The sequence below is a fragment of the Pseudophryne corroboree genome, chromosome 4, assembly GCF_028390025.1.
Source record: "Pseudophryne corroboree isolate aPseCor3 chromosome 4, aPseCor3.hap2, whole genome shotgun sequence".
Lineage (NCBI taxonomy): Eukaryota > Metazoa > Chordata > Amphibia > Anura > Myobatrachidae > Pseudophryne > Pseudophryne corroboree.
The window spans coordinates 285,099,042-285,121,769 of record NC_086447.1 but is presented as its reverse complement, the minus strand read 5'-3'; the positions used below and the strand labels follow the sequence as shown (position 1 = coordinate 285,121,769).

At 41.9% G+C, this 22,728-nt stretch overlaps 1 protein-coding gene across 1 annotated transcript in view; it reads left to right on the top strand.

Moving 5' to 3' along the window:
- Window positions 1–22,728, top strand: part of LOC134909378 (maltase-glucoamylase-like) — a 395,541-nt gene that overhangs the window by 167,338 nt on the left and 205,475 nt on the right. The window contains exons 40-42 of the mRNA XM_063916182.1: window positions 4,158–4,306; window positions 14,171–14,255; window positions 14,990–15,046. Coding sequence (XP_063772252.1) covers window positions 4,158–4,306; window positions 14,171–14,255; window positions 14,990–15,046 — 291 coding nt within the window. The remainder of the gene's footprint in view (window positions 1–4,157; window positions 4,307–14,170; window positions 14,256–14,989; window positions 15,047–22,728) is intronic.

Genomic DNA, 22,728 nt, shown 5'->3' with positions numbered 1-22,728 from the left:
CATGTGAAGCTGAACCACTAGCCATGAACATAGGCCAGGGCCTCAGCCGTTCCTTGCCACTCCGTGTGGTAAATGGCATATTGGCAAGTTTACGCTTCTCCTCCGACAATTTTATTTTAGGTTTTGGAGTCCTTTTTTTACTGATATTTGGTGTTTTGGATTTGACATGCTCTGTACTATGACATTGGGCATCGGCCTTGGCAGACGACGTTGCTGGCATTTCATCGTCTCGGCCATGACTAGTGGCAGCAGCTTCAGCACGAGGTGGAAGTGGATCTTGATCTTTCCCTAATTTTGGAACCTCAACATTTTTGTTCTCCATATTTTAATAGGCACAACTAAAAGGCACCTCAGGTAAACAATGGAGATGGATGGATACTAGTATACAATTATGGACGGACTGCCGAGTGCCGACACAGAGGTAGCCACAGCCGTGAACTACCGTACTGTACTGTGTCTGCTGCTAATATAGACTGGTTGATAAAGAGATGTCGTAGTATGTATGTATGAAGAAGAAAGAAAAAAAAACCACGGTTAGGTGGTATACAATTATGGACGGACTGCCGAGTGCCGACACAGAGGTAGCCACAGCCGTGAACTACCGTACTGTACTGTGTCTGCTGCTAATATAGACTGGTTGATAAAGAGATGTCGTAGTATGTATGTATGAAGAAGAAAGAAAAAAAAACCACGGGTAGGTGGTATACAATTATGGACGGACTGCCGAGTGCCGACACAGAGGTAGCCACAGCCGTGAACTACCGTACTGTACTGTGTCTGCTGCTAATATAGACTGGTTGATAAAGAGATGTCGTAGTATGTATGTATAAAGAAGAAAGAAAAAAAAACCACGGTTAGGTGGTATACAATTATGGACGGACTGCCGAGTGCCGACACAGAGGTAGCCACAGCCGTGAACTACCGTACTGTACTGTGTCTGCTGCTAATATAGACTGGTTGATAAAGAGATGTAGTAGTATGTATGTATAAAGAAGAAAGAAAAAAAAACCACGGGTAGGTGATATACAATTATGGATGGACTGCCGAGTGCCGACACAGAGGTAGCCACAGCCGTGAACTACCGTACTGTACTGTGTCTGCTGCTAATATAGACTGGTTGATAAAGAGATGTCGTAGTATGTATGTATAAAGAAGAAAGAAAAAAAACCACGGTTAGGTGGTATACAATTATGGACGGACTGCCGAGTGCCGACACAGAGGTAGCCACAGCCGTGAACTACCGTACTGTACTGTGTCTGCTGCTAATATAGACTGGTTGATAAAGAGATGTCGTAGTATGTATGTATGAAGAAGAAAGAAAAAAAAACCACGGTTAGGTGGTATACAATTATGGACGGACTGCCGAGTGCCGACACAGAGGTAGCCACAGCCGTGAACTACCGTACTGTACTGTGTCTGCTGCTAATATAGACTGGTTGATAAAGAGATGTAGTAGTATGTATGTATAAAGAAGAAAGAAAAAAAAACCACGGGTAGGTGGTATACAATTATGGATGGACTGCCGAGTGCCGACACAGAGGTAGCCACAGCCGTGAACTACCGTACTGTACTGTGTCTGCTGCTAATATAGACTGGTTGATAAAGAGATGTAGTAGTATGTATGTATAAAGAAGAAAGAAAAAAAAACCACGGGTAGGTGGTATACAATTATGGATGGACTGCCGAGTGCCGACACAGAGGTAGCTACAGCCGTGAACTACCGTACTGTGTCTGCTGCGACTGGTAGACTATACTGGTGGTCAGTGTGGTCAGGTCACTGGTCAGTCACACTGGCAGTGGCACTCCTGCAGCAAAAGTGTGCACTGTTTAATTTTAATATAATATGTACTCCTGGCTCCTGCTATAACCTATAACTGGCACTGCAGTGCTCCCCAGTCTCCCCCACAATTATAAGCTGTGTGAGCTGAGCACAGTCAGATATATAATATATACATAGATGATGCAGCACACTGGGCTGAGCAGTGCACACAGATATGGTATGTGACTGTCTTGTACTCCTGGCTCCTGCTATAACCTATAACTGGCACTGCAGTGCTCCCCAGTCTCCCCCACAATTATAAGCTGTGTGAGCTGAGCACAGTCAGATATATAATATATACATAGATGATGCAGGCATGCAGCACACTGGGCTGAGCAGTGCACACAGATATGGTATGTGACTGAGTCACTGTGTGTACCGTTTTTTTCAGGCAGAGAACGGATATATTAAATAAAACAACTGCACTGCTGGTGGTCACTGTGGTCAGTCACTAAACTCTGCACTCTCTTCTACAGTATCAGCCTCAGGTCAATCTCTCTCTCTCTCTCCTAATCTAAATGGAGAGGACGCCAGCCACGTCCTCTCCCTATCAATCTCAATGCACGTGTGAAAATGGCGGCGACGCGCGGCTCCTTATATAGAATCCGAGTCTCGCGAGAATCCGACAGCGTCATGATGACGTTCGGGCGCGCTCGGGTTAACCGAGCAAGGCGGGAAGATCCGAGTCGCTCTGACCCGTGAAAAAAAACATGAAGTTTGTGCGGGTTCGGATTCAGAGAAACCGAACCCGCTCATCTCTAGTGACATCAGTGGTGGTCAAGTATAAAGTAACTCTTTGTCTGGGTATACACTATGCTGACAGATCCGCTGATGAGCAGATCTGCCAACATAGTGGCCAATTTGGTAAGCATGCACACTTACCAACTGACCGCCCAATATCTCCATGCAGACATCACAAATAGGCAGGCATTTGAATTTGCCAGCCCAGCTGTGATGCCAGTCACCTGTACAAACAGACAGGCACAGACATGCCAATATATCTGCAAGATATTTCAGCATCATGTGTGCTGCAGGACCGCTGTGATATGTCTGTTAACTACGTTGTTCACATCCGCCAATGACCTAGATATATTGATTATTATCAGTATGTACTCACCTTTAATGGTTGGCTAAAATCTTAATGGTAATGCTGATATTTTATAGGACAATACTACTACTGTTGGTTTATTACTGGGCATTACTGTTACTGCAGCAACAGTGACCAGGAAATCACTTGGAAGACAGAGTAGTGCAAGCTGGAGGAATTCACTTTCATGTTATTGAATCTTTGCAAACTAATAAAAATGTTTTTCTTTTTAAATCTTTGGATTTAAAGCACACATTGATCAGCAAGCCATGCAGGGGAATTCAATTCACAGATTCATGTACTTCAGTCAGACACTTACTTTATAACAGGAGCTATTTACTCCTGTATACTAAGCCTAATAGCTATGGTATATGCAGCTACTTGTAATTGTCAGTTTATACCATTTCAGTAAAGCATACTGTAGCTATGTAGTTTGGCTGCACACTGCATATATCTGATTAGCTGCAATAGGTTAAACTAACAATTACAATGATCTTCATATAGTTGGAATTTCTAGGATTACTATGCAGGAGCAAATAGTTACTGCGTCAAATATCTGACTGTGGTGCATGAGGTTGTGAGTTCATGTCCCCTGCATGGCATGCTGAGCAATGTGTGCTTTAAATACAGGGGATTTAATTTAGGTACACATGTCCCATGTATGTAAGGAAGAGCCAATAAAACAAGCCTTCCTGCATACCCCCCACAATACATTGGTAGAACATTGAAAAAAAAACTTGGAATGGTTGGGTAATATTGGATCCTCATCATAGAATGGTTAGCCATAAGAACTACTGTAATCCATAGAGGGTTCCAACAAATCGTCTTTCAATTTTTATCCCTACCCAGTATTTCCTACAGGCAATTCATCACTCTGTTCAGCTGAACATTTTTGCACTGGTCCAATTGCACTTGCAATGGCTCATTGATATACTCAATTACTTATTTTGTGAAGCAGTATGTGTACATGGTCTACTATATAACATAGGGTAACATATCAAATTATGTATTTAAGATTTTCTAGTTTTCATGCCATTTACTATACATTATATTTTCTCAAAAATTTACAGAGCTAAAAATATTTCTGAACATTAACGTGACCTGGGCTGTTCAGTGGCTAATAGAATACATAATGAAGATTCTACACTAAGTGATAATAGACAAATGTGTTATTATAAATGTTATTGCCAATTGTATGACCTCTAGGAGTATAAACATTACTGATTTTTTTATGTTTTCTTTTTATTGTAGAGACAAGATCCAGTAAGCTTTGATGCAGCATTTGAAACTCTATCAAAAAATGTCCTGAATATTAGATATACGCTTTTGCCTTACTTATATACCTTATTATTTGATGCTCATACTAAAGGTTCCACCGTGGTGAGACCACTACTACATGAGTAAGTAGCTCATTATAGTGTAATAATAAATACATATTTACGACATTTAAAGACCTGGAAGATACATTAACATATGAAATAATTAGAGATCTATGCTTCTTTGTCAGTTGATACAACGTCTTTATAAAAAAAAAGAAATACAGTTTCACAAGGCTCTTGAGCTTCTGGATTTGGACCTTCTGCTCTCAGTTGCAATTTGCTAACTTTATTACTATTATTATTATTATTATTATTATTAGATAAATCTAGTACATGCACTGTAGCAGTACTTTTTTGCAAGTATTTTTTTTTTTAAGTACAGTATTCAAAGCATAATGCAGTATGTGAAAATCTTTCAGCAGTTATTTTACTACTGTGCTTAATGCAGGTCATACATCAGTGCCTTAATTCCCTGATTACTCAATGTCAATCGTAATTGGTGATCCATCTTTTAATCTGGGAAATTCAGCATGTTAAAAATCCCAAAAGCAATGATTCTGATCTCCTTTTTTTACAGAATTTGAGGAGTCAGGGAAATCCAACATGCTGGATTACATACATTTTCTGATGCCGTCGGTGGCAGAACAGGGAATTGGGGAAATATATCATATATGTATGTGCATTTTCTCAGTGAACCAATGTACTTTGAATACACATCTACTAATGAGACGCACAAGGAATTTAACAAATAAAGTTTATTTCATTTCTATACTCAGCTTATTCTGGGTTTACAGCGTGATGTTCAGTATGATGTTCCAGAAAGCCCCAAAAGTTGTTTCGGTGACAGGAATCGGGTATAGATATATAAGCACCAGTGGTGGATTTTAAGATAAAATCTGCCACCCCTCTCACTGCCAGTGAAGCCAGTTGCAGTCTGCACTGGCTTCACTGTGACTGGCAGTGACTACCTATTTGTAATCGTACCTGTCAGTCACAGACACACAAGGCAACCCCATTGGGAGGGGTTTCCTCCCTGTGAGACTGCCAGACCAGGCTACGATAGGTAGATAGCTGGCTTACTGTCAGCCATAGCCAGTTTCTATGGGCGGCAGCTGATGCTTGTACATAGAAGTTGGGGGTTTGCGCATGTGTAGTTAAATAGCGGCATCTGCACTTGCACCGGTCCTGGCACCGGCCGGATCCATTGTGCAGGTGCTAGGACAGGGAGTGGTTGTCACCTCTCCTCTCCTGGTTGGGGGTATTGGCAACCCCCCTACTTAAAGTAATTAGGATCCACCGCTGATGAGCACTGTCTGCTGTTCAGTCCCAAAATTAAGCTGACGTCAACTTGCAAATATCAGCTTAAATGATACAAAGTAAGTGTGGCTCCCTAGAATTACTCCTGAACAAATATTTTCCCAGGCAGAGAAAAGGTACAAAGTTTATATATATATATATATATATATATATATATATAAAATCAAAGTCCTTAGACCGGCACTCCCATTACGTCAATAGTATACTCCGGTGCCCTCAGTTCCAGTAGTACCACAGATCCAAAAACAAGCCGCGGCACTCTGAGTTTTGAAAAGTGAAAACTTTATATTTCAAAATGGCAACATACAAGCTCCAACGTTTCGGGGCTCAGCCGCCCCTTTGTTAAGGTGCATTGACAAAGGGGCGGCTGAGCCCCGAAACGTTGGAGCTTGTATGTTGCCATTTTGAAATATAAAGTTTTCACTTTTCAAAACTCAGAGTGCCGCGGCTTGTCTTTGGATCTATATATATATATATATATATACACATATAAACATACCTCAGGTGCGCTATTAAATTTTTAATCGGTAGTATACCATTTTGCAAATGGTCACTTAATGTTACACAATATAGTAAGATATTCAGGAAACTGATATCAAATTAGATACCTTAAAGTTTTATTCCAGATATAAAAGGTATAAAAACAGGTTGCTAAAACTTAATTTTATAAAACATGATACATACTGTATAGTTGATATTAGTTCACACAGATGGTAACAATACAACCTGTCCAATTTCGAAGGATGCAATGTTAGATTATCACCCTACCCTTACGGTTGTGAGCTCTTTAGGTGAAGATCTTTTTTAAAAGGTACAGGCGATTACAAAATCAATCCAAGAATGACCCTACACATTTCGTCCACATGGGACTTAATCATGGGTATGGTTCAAAATAATCAGTTAAATACACTCTCAATGAGGACTAGTTATCTTCAAAACAGTTGACTCCACAAGTGAGCTTTAATAATCCAAATTGGTCACCGTGGGGTAATAACCATAAAAAAGTGTTGTAATCACTGTGATATGTGTTTCTCCCTCTGTTCAGCAGCAATTCTGAACAGAGGGTGAAACACATATCACAGTATCTAATTTGATATCAGTGTCCTGAATATTGTATTATATTGTGTAACATTGAGTGACCATATGCAAAAAGGTATACTACCTATAAAAGAATGTATTAGCGCACCTGAGGTATATTGTTTTGTTAATATCTATTTGGTCTCCACTAGCAGGGGACTACCTAAAAAGATGCAGCTTGGTTTTGACGTTAGCGCACTCAAATGGGAATCTCTTTTTGAGATATTATATATATATATATATATATATATATATACACACACACACACACACACACACACAGAGTACCTGTCCAAAACTCTCACGTTAATGAAAAATTATAATAATACTAACAGACAATAAGAGGCAGTGTTGCCTCAATTCTAAGCAAAGACAATAGCATAATTTAACTGCTTATTTACAGAGATTAGTGACAAGGTTACCTTATATTGAATTATTCTGCAACTCAAACAACCTGTCTGTCTGGACAGTGATCTTTGTTCTTCTTGCAAAACACTTTTAAATTAGCTTGGGGTATGTAAGTATTTAGCCCTAACTGTACCATTTTGTATCCAAGCGAGTATCCATACCCATAAGATTTGAGGTTTTGTCCTTACAATAACTGCACTGATCACCTATGAATGTGTTTGTAGAACAGCATCAAATGTAGTAAAAACAACATTTTATTATCCCTCAAGAGAGTAGATCCTATCACAAACTGAAGAAAGTGTGTTATGTCAAACAAATTTAAGTCCTGTTAAAAAAAAACTATGGGGGTCATTCCGAGTTGTTCGCTCATTATTTTTTTCTCGCAACGGAGCGATTAGTCGCTAATGCGCATGCGCAATGTCTGCAGTGCGACTGCGCCAAGTAAATTTGCTATGCAGTTAGGTATTTTACTCACGGCATTACAAGGTTTTTTCTTCGTTCTGGTGATCGTAATGTGATTGACAGGAAGTGGGTGTTTCTGGGCGGAAACTGGCCATTTTATGGGTGTGTGCGAAAAAACGCTACCGTTTCTGGGAAAAACGCGGGAGTGGCTGGAGAAACGGAGGAGTGTCTGGGCGAACGCTGGGTGTGTTTGTGACGTCAAACCAGGAACGACAAGCACTGAACTGATCGCAGATGCCGAGTAAGGCTGGAGCTACTCAGAAACTGCTAAGAAGTGTCTATTCGCAATTCTGCTAATCTTTAGTTCGCAATTTTGATAAGCTAAGATTCACTCCCAGTAGGCGGCGGCTTAGCGTGTGTAAAGCTGCTAAAAGCAGCTTGCGAGCGAACAACTCGGAATGACTCCCTATATACAGTATAACTATTTTCAGAAAAACGTAATCTCTGTTCTTGAGTCTCTGGGGTCAACAAGTAGTTGACTCATCTTTTGGAAAAGTTCTTAACAATATAGAGGCTTGTCCTCTTTCTACCACATAAAAAAAGAAGGTATCATTCTGGTCTTGCACTTTTAAAAGATTATCAACCCAGAAGAGTCTTAGTGATGTCATGATTCATCCTAAGCTAAATCAGGATATTCACAATTAAATAATTGCCCAAAGACTGTCAACGTAGATTTGAGAACTACAGTAAGACCAATTTCAGCATTCTATTAGTGGAATTAAAAAGTGAGGATATTCCTGAAAATACTCGGAAATTTCTCACAATATACAAATAATAAATTAATGAAATACTGACATGAAAAGATTTGAACATTAAGCAAATTAATATTTTACTGTACATGCCGTTCATGTCATATATATATATATATATATATATATAAATATATATATATAAATACACATATAATGTGTATATATATATATATGTATATATATATATCCAATCGTCCACACCATGAGGCTCCAGCAGGGGCTTATGTAGCAGACCAGACCAGCACTCCTTTAACTGATAAGTTATTTTAATGCTTTAAAAGACAATGTGCAATACAAGCATAGTTCAAGCATAGTTGGCAATCCAGCAATAAAATTGTTAGTATCTCACGATTCCTCTGGGGTCCTCAGACCAAACCAGCTACAGCTCCCAACAGCGGTTTCAGACCATGCCGTCATCAGGGGAGTATCAACCATCTGCAGCCCACCAGCGCTTCTTTTATATGCTAATAGTCAAACCTAACTGTGTACACCTGTTGTGATAATCCCTAATCCACAATCAGTACTCACCACCGTGATTTCGCTGCCATGGGAACCCGCCGCTACCTTCACCGCCCACACCACACCCCCGTGTCCTCCTCAACCTTCCTGATTCCTCACTTCCTGATTACTTAATCGTGGCGCCGTCTGCACCGCTGTGCGGCACGCCATCGAATGACACAGCTGCGACAAACCGCACGCACATGCATTGCCTAGCAACACAACTGTGTCACGCGTCATCGCTACTAGTGTCCGTCAGATGACGCGCACACACGCATTGCCCAGCAACCCGGTCAAACCAGGAAGTGCGTCCACAGCCAGGTTCCTGAGTGAGTCATCGACGGAGCGTGCGTGCCAGTGTCAGTAGGACTATAGGGATCTTAGAGTGTACCCATGGTTATTGTCACAACCCAATAGACGACAATGGAATACAGGACAGGCTTTCCGTAGGAGACCAACTCGACAGTTTACGGATATTGAATCTAACACATCTCGATTAGGATCAATCCAGTAAACAAAAGAAACAGACTTTTTTAGGATGGAAACTGTACACCCGCAGCAAAAGGGGCGGGGACAAGGATGTAGAAAACGCACACAGAGAGGGGGTGTCAAACATAAAAAATACAGGGGAAAAGAATGCCAAAGGGAGCCGCAGATAGCGGTATTTAAACTGTCATCTTATGAAGTGACAGATTCAGAAATACAGGTTTTGTCCAAGGGTTTAACTTTTGTACAAACGTATAGACAGAAACCATTTGATTTTGAAACAGAATTATACAAATTTCACAGGCAATTGAGACTTAAGGATTTTTTTTAGTAAGAAATCCCCCAATGAACAAAAGTATACACCATTTAAGGCTCCTAGTGTGTTTGACCCACCCTCTTCGAATGCCTCTATTGAGACGTGCATGCGTTTGGTTTAAAGAGATACATTACCATTGTTACAGAGAGCTAGGATTAAACATTCTAATCTCAGCAAGGAAGAACATTTATCCATTAAATCCCTACATAATAATGCCGCCATTGTCATCCGCCCTGCAGATAAGGGCGGGGGTATAGTTGTTTTAAACAGGGGGGATTATGTTGCTGAAGTCACTAGGCAGCTGAAGGATACCAGCTGCTATAAAAAGCTCACTTTTGACCCGACTGATAAGTTTAAAAGGGAGATTGATTCGGTAATTTGCTTTGGGCATACTAATGGTTGGATTGATGAACAAACTGCAAGGTTCCTGACCCAAGACTACCCGAGGATCCCCCTCTTGTACATCTTACCTAAGATACACAAGAGTTTGGTGGATCCTCCGGGTAGGCCATCATATAATCTAATGGGTCTCTGGGACAGCCTTTATCCCAATTTGTCAATTACCACCTGCAGCAGGTGGTTCAAGACACCCCCTTCTATATTAGGGACATGTCTGATTTTATTAACAAGCTTGAGGCATGTGGTCCACCTCCTATAGGGTGTATGCTGGTGACACTAGATGTCACCAGTCTATACACCAATATTGCACACAATGAAGGTGTAGAAGCTGTGAGAAGTGCCGTCACCGCCAGTCCACAATATGGAGGTCCACTGATTGATTTTTTGTTACTGCTGATAGAGATCATTTTGCATAAAAATTATTTTTTATTTGATAATTCATTTTATTTGCAGCTAAATGGGACAGCTATGGGGTCTAATATGGCCCCTTCATATGCAAATTTATTTATGTATGATTTTGAGCGATTTAACATTATACAGGATCCAGAATTTTCTAAATTTGTATTTTTTAATGTAAGGTTCATAGATGACCTGTTCCTGTTGTGGACTGGTGGTGAAACGGCTCTATTGGATTTTGTTGATCATCTTAATGGCAGACCTGGTTCCATCAAATTTACCTGTAAATATAGTTTCACTGAAATTGAGTACCTAGATGTTCTAGTGGGAATTAGAGACGGTTGTTTCTCTACGAATATTTGTAAAAAACCAACTGATAAAAATACGTTACTTCTAGCGACAAGTTTTCACCATCAACCCCTCAAGAAGGGACTTCCATTTTCCCAATTAGTAAGAGTGGCACGAATCACATCGGACATTACACAAGTACCTGAGGCTCTGGCAAAAATGGGGCAGAATTTTGTTGATCACGGTTATGACCAGCGAGAAGTACAAACAGCAGTTACTAAATGCTTGAGTTTGAAACGTGAAGAGCTGCTGAAACCACGTGAGAAAAAATCCACGGAAAACCGGATGGTCTTTGCTAGTACCTATGCTATAACATCGGGCCTGGTGAAAAAATCAATACTTAAACATTGGCACATTGTTCAGACGGACCCTGTATTAAGCAGATATTGTAGTAATACCCCATTGTTCAGCTACAAAAGAAGTGGGAATCTGAAAGAAAGGGTCTCATACTCTGATATTAGCCCACGGGTTGGCCTTAGTTCCGGTTGGTTAAGTCCACAAAAAGGAGCTTACAAATGTGGTAGCTGTGCGAACTGCAGCTTCATGCGGACAGGAAAAAGCTTTGTGCATCCAAGCCTGTGGGACGAGTACCAACTCCGGCATAGGATGACATGCGAGACCAGATATGTGACGTACGTCATTTGCCCATGTAAGACCATCCGGATGGTCAAAGAAAGAATCTCGATGCACCGGTCTTCCATAAAAAAAGCATATCAACAAATAGAGCCAAGTACTCCGCCAATGGCGAGAAATTTTGTTGCCAGTGGACACTTGATTAAGGATTTTAGATTCATGCCACTCGATCATGTGCCACCGCTGAGAAGAGGTGGGGATAGGGGTAACTTGTTGTTGAGACAAGAATGTAGATGGATCTACCAGATGAACACATTAACCCCGGATGGACTAAATGAGGAGCTGTCATTTTCACTGTTTTTGTGATAATCATGATTGTTTATACTGGTGGAACAGGGTTGCCATTATATAAATTAGTACTGTCTACCTATATGCTATTTCGGGCCTGTGGTGACGTACTCCACAGTCTAAATTTCATGATCAAATTTTTCTTTTGTATTATATGTAAATATTTTGTATATATATATATATATATATATTGTCTGGATTAGATAGATATTGGATGCTGTGGTTGATGGCCATATCCCTTTGGAGATTATGGTTGGATGGGACTGTTGTTTATTATAAAACTATGTTATGGATATAGTATGGTTAGAGTATTGTAATTGTCGGAAATTACTATAAAAATTGTCCCATGATCAAGACAAGTGATGTGTGCCATTAACTACAGCATCTTATTTAAATGTATTTATGTTTAGATATGTATGCGTCCCATACACTGTCAGTGCAGCCACTGTGGGGACGTTGTGCTGTGGTTGCCAGGTAACGCCCTGACACTGGCACGCACGCTCCGTCGATGACTCACTCAGGAACCTGGCTGTGGACGCACTTCCTGGTTTGACCGGGTTGCTGGGCAACGCGTGTGTGCGCGTCATCTGACGGACACTAGTCACGATGACGCATGACACAGTTATGTTGCTAGGCAATGCATGCACGCGCAGTTTGTCATGCGATGGCGCGCCGCACAGCGGTGCAGACGGCGCCACGATTAAGTAATCAGGAAGTGAGGAATCAGGAAGGTTGAGGAGGACATGGGGGTGTAGTGTGGGCGGTGAAGGTAGCGGCGGGTTCCCATGGCAGCGAAATCACGGTGGTGAGTACTGATTGTGGATTGGGGATTATCACAACAGGTGTACACAGTTAGGTTTGACTATTAGCATATAAAAGAAGCACTGGTGGGCTGCAGATGGTTGATACTCCCCTGATGACGGCATGGTCCGAAACGGCTGTTGCGAGCTGTAGCTGGTTTGGTCTGAGGACCCCAGAGGAATCGTGAGATACTAACAATTTTATTGCTGGATTGCCAACTGTGCTTGAACTATGCTTGTATTGCACATTGTCTTTTAAAGCATTAAAATAACTTATCAGTTAAAGGAGTGCTGGTCTGGTCTGCTACATAAGCCCCTGCTGGAGCTTCGTGGTGTGGACGATTGGATATGCTACTATTTGACCTGGCACTCGACATTTTGTGACTTGGTGAAGTGCGGTTTTCATCATGTGTTTATATATATATATATATATATATATATATATAAAATATATATACACACACACACATTATTATTATTATTACCACCACCAGCTAATTGCCAGAGTGGCTGCCATGTGCAGCACGGACATCAGCTAGATGGGCTGAACTGTAATTTTAGACACACGACTGATAGCCCCAAGGGTCATTTTGATGATGTGCTGCTCAAATGCAGCGTGTCCGTGGGCCCTCACGCACCATCATAGCTGACGTTCACCTCTCACATCAGTGGTACATGGTGCTCTGCAGTTTTTCACATTGGTTATTTGCAATGGTGCCATTTTCCCAGTCATTATACACCTTCACCACATCACACGAACAGTTCACAAACCGCACTGTTTCAGAAATACTGCCACCCTTGGCCCGATGACCGGTAATCATCCCATTTTGCAACTTGGATAAATCACCCCTTTTACCCATGACAGAAACAAGGGACATGTGACATACTTTATGCCCTACGTGTTGCCGATGTCAAATGTAGGAGGTGTTCATAATAATAATGTGACTCCACCATGTATATATATATATATATATATATATATATATATTTATATGTAGCAAATGGTCTGACACTCTTGTTTAGCAGCAATATCTTGACCCGGTGCCTACACATGTACATTAAATAACACAGCTGATGTCAAGCAATTGTCTGTGTCCTTATTGCGTGCCGCACCGTCAGCTGTGTTTTTATATATATATATATATATATATATATATATTAAAAATAAATAAATATATATATATATATATATATATATATATATATATACTATATTTATATATATATATATATACTATAAAATGAAATATACATTTAAATAAATACAGTATGATAAATATATATGAAAAATACACATGAATATACTATTGTTTATAACTTTTTTCTCAAATTTTTCTGAAATTAGTAATTTGCATATCAGGAAGTCCTTACAGATTCTCAGCAAATCTTGGTGCCATGAGCTAAACCATTAGTGGTCAATATATTATTACAAGTAAATTAGTTCTCTTCCAGTTTTCCGTATAGATTCCTCTACAGTTCCAGTATCATCTCAATCGTAGGTTATCATAAATGCTGTAGATATATGACCTAACATAAAAGCAAGAAGCATGTTTTCTAAATTAAGACTCTTGATGGCAATGTATGCTGGGACCTGTAGTTATATTGCAGTAAGAAAGTTGTGGCTTTCCTACTTTCATTTTTAATTGTTCAGTTCTATTACAGATTGAAGACTATCACTCTCCAGCCTAAACAACAGATCTAGTTGTTATTGCCTTTAAGATGAATATTTAAAAATAGCTATAACATTTTTTTTCTTTGTTTTAAGATTCACTGAAGATAGGAACACCTGGGATGTGTATAAACAATTCTTGTGGGGATCAGCATTCATGATCAGTGCTGTGGTTGAGGAAGTGAGTAAAGTTATAAACCCTATTTAAACTGTAAAACTCATTATGCAACCATTTGATTGTTTCAGTCATTTTGAAATAGCATAACAAAATGATTTACTATTCATTAAGCACTTCTTGTATATGCATTATTTAGATATGTCCTAATTTTAAAATTATAATTTACTTAAGTTTGAAATGGAATACAATTCTCAGCTCACACCTCCTACTTGGTGTGACATGCGTGCACCATTTATCATTTCATCTTTGCTGCAAAGATTTGGACCACAAAAGCTAAAATCTTTCCAGTTCCTATGATGACTGTAGTGAGATGCTTTCTTCCTCTTCTCTGTATTTATTTATTAATTATAATATGCAAGTGGCACTAATTTATATGCCTTGGAAATTTAACATATATACAGTATATTATACAGATATTACAACTATCAAAAATATAATTTTACAGCTACAGTATTACAACTTTTGAAAATATAATTTTTCTCACACTGCTTGTTTAATCAACTGCTACCATTTCATTTTTCTTTATACATTTTTATAACGTTTAAGTCATATTTTAATTGGAATTATATCCCTTAGTCCAGTTTAAGAAAGCACTGTATAATAAAATCTAAAATAAATACTACATCAGCAAATATGCTCTTTGTACTCCAATATATTATTCATTCATATACTGTATACTAAACAGAGATTACATCAATGTAAAATATCACTTATGTATGTCTCTATTTTAATCCTAGGGTAAAACAAGTGTAGATGCTTATTTTGCAGACACAGTTTGGTACGACTATCACACGGTAAGTTTGTGTCTTCATTTATAAAAAAAAAAAAGTTTAAAATAAAATCACATACAGAAAGGTTTTAACACAGCATGCATATAACGCAGAAACATAATTTGCTAAAAATTTTGCCCCAAAAAATATAGGCAGCCCTCTATGGTGAATGAACAAGTGGCACAAATTGGCCTTTTATTCGCTAAACAACCAGAATACAATGAAGGTGGTCATTCCAAGTTGTTCTCTCACTAGCAGTTTTTAGCAGCCATGCAAATGCTATGCCGCCTCCCACTGGGAGTGTATTTTAGCTTAGCAGAAGTGCAAATGAAAGGATCGCAGAGCGGCTACAAAGTTTTTATTGTACAGTTTTAGAGTAGCTCAAAACCTACTCAGCGCTTGCAATCACTTCAAGCTGTTCAGTTCCTGTTTTGATGTCACAAACACGCCCTGCATTCGCTCAGCCACGCCTGCTTTTTTCCTGGCACGCCTGTGTTTTTTTCGAATACTCCCTGAAAACGGTCAGTTGACAACCAGAAATGCCCACTTCATGTCAATCACTCTGCGGCCACCAGTGCGACTGAAAAGCTTCGCTAGACCCTGTGTGAAACTACATAGTTCATTGTAATAGTACGTCGCATGTGCACATTGCGCCGCATGCGCACAAGTGCCGTTTTTTTGCCTCATCGCTGCACAGCGAACGAATGCAGCTAGCGATCAACTCGGAATGACCACCGAAAACTAGAGATGAGCGCCTGAAATTTTTCGGGTTTTGTGTTTTGGTTTTGGGTTCGGTTCCGCGGCCGTGTTTTGGGTTCGAACGCGTTTTGGCAAAACCTCACCGAATTTTTTTTGTCGGATTCGGGTGTGTTTTGGATTCGGGTGTTTTTTTCAAAAAACACTAAAAAACAGCTTAAATCATAGAATTTGGGGGTCATTTTGATCCCAAAGTATTATTAACCTCAAAAACCATAATTTACACTCATTTTCAGTCTATTCTGAATACCTCACACCTCACAATATTATTTTTAGTCCTAAAATTTGCACCGAGGTCGCTGTGTGAGTAAGATAAGCGACCCTAGTGGCCGACACAAACACCGGGCCCATCTAGGAGTGGCACTGCAGTGTCACGCAGGATGTCCCTTCCAAAAAACCCTCCCCAAACAGCACATGACGCAAAGAAAAAAAGAGGCGCAATGAGGTAGCTGTGTGAGTAAGATTAGCGACCCTAGTGGCCGACACAAACACCGGGCCCATCTAGGAGTGGCACTGCAGTGTCACGCAGGATGGCCCTTCCAAAAAACCCTCCCCAAACAGCACATGACGCAAAGAAAAAAAGAGGCGCAATGAGGTAGCTGTGTGAGTAAGATTAGCGACCCTAGTGGCCGACACAAACACCGGGCCCATCTAGGAGTGGCACTGCAGTGTCACGCAGGATGTCCCTTCCAAAAAACCCTCCCCAAACAGCACATGACGCAAAGAAAAAAAGAGGCGCAATGAGGTAGCTGTGTGAGTAAGATTAGCGACCCTAGTGGCCGACACAAACACCGGTCCCATCTAGGAGTGGCACTGCAGTGTCACGCAGGATGTCCCTTCCAAAAAACCCTCCCCAAACAGCACATGAAGCAAAGAAAAAAAGAGGCGCAATGAGGTAGCTGACTGTGTGAGTAAGATTAGCGACCCTAGTGGCCGACACAAACACCGGGCCCATCTAGGAGTGGCACTGCAGTGTCACGCAGGATGTCCCTTCCAAAAAACCCTCCCCAATCAGCACATGATGCAAAGAAAAAGAAAAGAAAAAAGAGGTGCAAGATGGAATTGTCCTTGGGCCCTCCCACCCACCCTTATGTTGTATAAACAAAACAGGACATGCACACTTTAACCAACCCATCATTTCAGTGACAGGGTCTGCCACACGACTGTGACTGATATGACGGGTTGGTTTGGACCCCCCCCAAAAAAGAAGCAATTAATCTCTCCTTGCACAAACTGGCTCTACAGAGGCAAGATGTCCACCTCATCTTCACCCTCCGATATATCACCGTGTACATGCCCCTCCTCACAGATTATCAATTCGTCCCCACTGGAATCCACCATCTCAGCTCCCTGTGTACTTTGTGGAGGCAATTGCTGCTGGTCAATGTCTCCGCGGAGGAATTGATTATAATTCATTTTAATGAACATCATCTTCTCCACATTTTCTGGATGTAACCTCGTACGCCGATTGCTGACAAGGTGAGCGGCGGCACTAAACACTCTTTCGGAGTACACACTTGTGGGAGGGCAACTTAGGTAGAATAAAGCCAGTTTGTGCAAGGGCCTCCAAATTGCCTCTTTTTCCTGCCAGTATAAGTACGGACTGTGTGACGTGCCTACTTGGATGCGGTCACTCATATAATCCTCCACCATTCTATCAATGTTGAGAGAATCATATGCAGTGACAGTAGACGACATGTCCGTAATCGTTGTCAGGTCCTTCAGTCCGGACCAGATGTCAGCATCAGCAGTCGCTCCAGACTGCCCTGCATCACCGCCAGCGGGTGGGCTCGGAATTCTGAGCCTTTTCCTCGCACCCCCAGTTGCGGGAGAATGTGAAGGAGGAGATGTTGACAGGTCGCGTTCCGCTTGACTTGACAATTTTGTCACCAGCAGGTCTTTCAACCCCAGCAGACTTGTGTCTGCCGGAAAGAGAGATCCAAGGTAGGCTTTAAATCTAGGATCGAGCACGGTGGCCAAAATGTAGTGCTCTGATTTCAACAGATTGACCACCCGTGAATCCTTGTTAAGCGAATTAAGGGCTGCATCCACAAGTCCCACATGCCTAGCGGAATCGCTCCCTTTTAGCTCCTTCTTCAATGCCTCCAGCTTCTTCTGCAAAAGCCTGATGAGGGGAATGACCTGACTCAGGCTGGCAGTGTCTGAACTGACTTCACGTGTGGCAGGTTCAAAGGGCATCAGAACCTTGCACAACGTTGAAATCATTCTCCACTGCACTTGAGACAGGTGCATTCCACCTCCTATATCGTGCTCAATTGTATAGGCTTGAATGGCCTTTTGCTGCTCCTCCAACCTCTGAAGCATATAGAGGGTTGAATTCCACCTCGTTACCACTTCTTGCTTCAGATGATGGCAGGGCAGGTTCAGTAGTTTTTGGTGGTGCTCCAGTCTTCTATACGTGGTGCCTGTACGCCGAAAGTGTCCCGCAATTTTTCTGGCCACCAACAGCATCTCTTGCACGCCCCTGTCGTTTTTTAAAAAATTCTGCACCACCAAATTCAAGGTATGTGCAAAACATGGGACGTGCTGGAATTTGCCCATATTTAATGCACACACAATATTGCTGGCGTTGTCCGATGCCACAAATCCACAGGAGAGTCCAATTGGGGTAAGCCATTCCGCGATGATCTTCCTCAGTTGCCGTAAGAGGTTTTCAGCTGTGTGCGTATTCTGGAAAGCGGTGATACAAAGCGTAGCCTGCCTAGGAAAGAGTTGGCGTTTGCGAGATGCTGCTACTGGTGCCGCCGCTGCTGTTCTTGCGGCGGGAGTCCATACATCTACCCAGTGGGCTGTCACAGTCATATAGTCCTGACCCTGCCCTGCTCCACTTGTCCACATGTCCGTGGTTAAGTGGACATTGGGTACAACTGCATTTTTTAGGACACTGGTGAGTCTTTTTCTGACGTCCGTGTACATTCTCGGTATCGCCTGCCTAGAGAAGTGGAACCTAGATGGTATTTGGTAACGGGGGCACACTGCCTCAATAAATTGTCTAGTTCCCTGTGAACTAACGGTGGATACCGGACGCACGTCTAACACCAACATAGTTGTCAAGGCCTCAGTTATCCGCTTTGCAGTAGGATGACTGCTGTGATATTTCATCTTCCTCGCAAAGGACTGTTGAACAGTCAATTGCTTACTGGAAGTAGTACAAGTGGGCTTACGACTTCCCCTCTGGGATGACAATCGACTCCCAGCGGCAACAACAGCAGCGCCAGCAGCAGTAGGCGTTACACGCAAGGATGCATCGGAGGAATCCCAGGCAGGAGAGGACTCGTCAGAATTGCCAGTGACATGGCCTGCAGGACTATTGGCATTCCTGGGGAAGGAGGAAATTGACACTGAGGGAGTTGGTTGGGTGGTTTGCGTGAGCTTGGTTACAAGAGGAAGGGATTTACTGGTCAGTGGACTGCTTCCGCTGTCACCCAAAGTTTTTGAACTTGTCACTGACTTATTATGAATGCGCTGCAGGTGACGTATAAGGGAGGATGTTCCGAGGTGGTTAACGTCCTTACCCCTACTTATTACAGCTTGACAAAGGGAACACACGGCTTGACACCTGTTGTCCGCATTTCTGGTGAAATACCTCCACACCGAAGAGCTGATTTTTTTGGTATTTTCACCTGGCATGTCAACGGCAATATTCCTCCCACGGACAACAGGTGTCTCCCCGGGTGCCTGACTTAAACAAACCACCTCACCATCAGAATCCTCCTGGTCAATTTCCTCCCCAGCGCCAGCAACACCCATATCCTCCTCATCCTGGTGTACTTCAACACTGACATCTTCAATCTGACTATCAGGAACTGGACTGCGGGTGCTCCTTCCAGCACTTGCAGGGGGCGTGCAAATGGTGGAAGGCGCATGCTCTTCACGTCCAGTGTTGGGAAGGTCAGGCATCGCAACCGACACAATTGGACTCTCCTTGTGGATTTGGGATTTCGAAGAATGCACAGTTCTTTGCTGTGCTGCTTTTGCCAGCTTGAGTCTTTTCATTTTTCTAGCGAGAGGCTGAGTGCTTCCATCCTCATGTGAAGCTGAACCACTAGCCATGAACATAGGCCAGGGCCTCAGCCGTTCCTTGCCACTCCGTGTGGTAAATGGCATATTGGCAAGTTTACGCTTCTCCTCCGACAATTTTATTTTAGGTTTTGGAGTCCTTTTTTTACTGATATTTGGTGTTTTGGATTTGACATGCTCTGTACTATGACATTGGGCATCGGCCTTGGCAGACGACGTTGCTGGCATTTCATTGTCTCGGCCATGACTAGTGGCAGCAGCTTCAGCACGAGGTGGAAGTGGATCTTGATCTTTCCCTAATTTTGGAACCTCAACATTTTTGTTCTCCATATTTTAATAGGCACAACTAAAAGGCACCTCAGGTAAACAATGGAGATGGATGGATTGGATACTAGTATACAATTATGGACGGGCTGCCGAGTGCCGACACAGAGGTAGCCACAGCCGTGAACTACCGCACTGTACTGTGTCTGCTGCTAATATATAGACTGGTTGATAAAGAGATAGTATACTCGTAACTAGTATGTATGTATAAAGAAAGAAAAAAAAACCACGGTTAGGTGGTATATACAATTATGGACGGGCTGCCGAGTGCCGACACAGAGGTAGCCACAGCCGTGAACTACCGCACTGTACTGTGTCTGCTGCTAATATATAGACTGGTTGATAAAGAGATAGTATACTCGTAACTAGTATGTATGTATAAAGAAAGAAAAAAAAACCACGGTTAGGTGGTATATACAATTATGGACGGGCTGCCGAGTGCCGACACAGAGGTAGCCACAGCCGTGAACTACCGCACTGTACTGTGTCTGCTGCTAATATAGACTGGTTGATAAAGAGATAGTATACTCGTAACTAGTATGTATGTATAAAGAAAGAAAAAAAAACCACGGTTAGGTGGTATATACAATTATGGACGGGCTGCCGAGTGCCGACACAGAGGTAGCCACAGCCGTGAACTACCGCACTTTACTGTGTGTGCAGCTAATATAGACTGGTTGATAAAGAGATAGTATACTCGTAACTAGTATGACTATAAAGAAAGAAAAAAAAACCACGGTTAGGTGGTATATACAATTATGGACGGGCTGCCGAGTGCCGACACAGAGGTAGCCACAGCCGTGAACTACCGCACTGTACTGTGTCTGCTGCTAATATATAGACTGGTTGATAAAGAGATAGTATACTCGTAACTAGTATGTATGTATAAAGAAAGAAAAAAAAACCACGGTTAGGTGGTATATACAATTATGGACGGGCTGCCGAGTGCCGACACAGAGGTAGCCACAGCCGTGAACTACCGCACTGTACTGTGTCTGCTGCTAATATATAGACTGGTTGATAAAGAGATAGTATACTCGTAACTAGTATGTATGTATAAAGAAAGAAAAAAAAACCACGGTTAGGTGGTATATACAATTATGGACGGGCTGCCGAGTGCCGACACAGAGGTAGCCACAGCCGTGAACTACCGCACTGTACTGTGTCTGCTGCTAATATAGACTGGTTGATAAAGAGATAGTATACTCGTAACTAGTATGTATGTATAAAGAAAGAAAAAAAAACCACGGTTAGGTGGTATATACAATTATGGACGGGCTGCCGAGTGCCGACACAGAGGTAGCCACAGCCGTGAACTACCGCACTGTACTGTGTCTGCTGCTAATATAGACTGGTTGATAAAGAGATAGTATACTCGTAACTAGTATGTATGTATAAAGAAAGAAAAAAAAAACACGGTTAGGTGGTATATACAATTATGGACGGGCTGCCGAGTGCCGACACAGAGGTAGCCACAGCCGTGAACTACCGCACTGTACTGTGTCTGCTGCTAATATATAGACTGGTTGATAAAGAGATAGTATACTCGTAACTAGTATGTATGTATAAAGAAAGAAAAAAAAACCACGGTTAGGTGGTATATACAATTATGGACGGGCTGCCGAGTGCCGACACAGAGGTAGCCACAGCCGTGAACTACCGCACTGTACTGTGTCTGCTGCTAATATAGACTGGTTGATAAAGAGATAGTATACTCGTAACTAGTATGTATGTATAAAGAAAGAAAAAAAAACCACGGTTAGGTGGTATATACAATTATGGACGGGCTGCCGAGTGCCGACACAGAGGTAGCCACAGCCGTGAACTACCGCACTGTACTGTGTCTGCTGCTAATATAGACTGGTTGATAAAGAGATAGTATACTCGTAACTAGTATGACTATAAAGAAAGAAAAAAAAACCACGGTTAGGTGGTATATACAATTATGGACGGGCTGCCGAGTGCCGACACAGAGGTAGCCACAGCCGTGAACTACCGCACTGTACTGTGTCTGCTGCTAATATATAGACTGGTTGATAAAGAGATAGTATACTCGTAACTAGTATGTATGTATAAAGAAAGAAAAAAAAACCACGGTTAGGTGGTATATACAATTATGGACGGGCTGCCGAGTGCCGACACAGAGGTAGCCACAGCCGTGAACTACCGCACTGTACTGTGTCTGCTGCTAATATAGACTGGTTGATAAAGAGATAGTATACTACTAATATTATATATACTGGTGGTCAGGTCACTGGTCACTAGTCACACTGGCAGTGGCACTCCTGCAGCAAAAGTGTGCACTGTTTAATTTTAATATAATATTATGTACTCCTGGCTCCTGCTATAACCTATAACTGGCACTGCAGTAGTGCTCCCCAGTCTCCCCCACAATTATAAGCTGTGTGAGCTGAGCAGTCAGACAGATATATATTATATATCATCTGGATTATACTCATCACCACCAGTGCCATTGCCATGTGGTGTCCCACAAGGTTCTATACTATCCCCCATGCTTTTTGCAGTATACATGCTCCCATTGGGCGAAATAATCAGGCGCCATGGCCTGGTCTACCACTGCTATG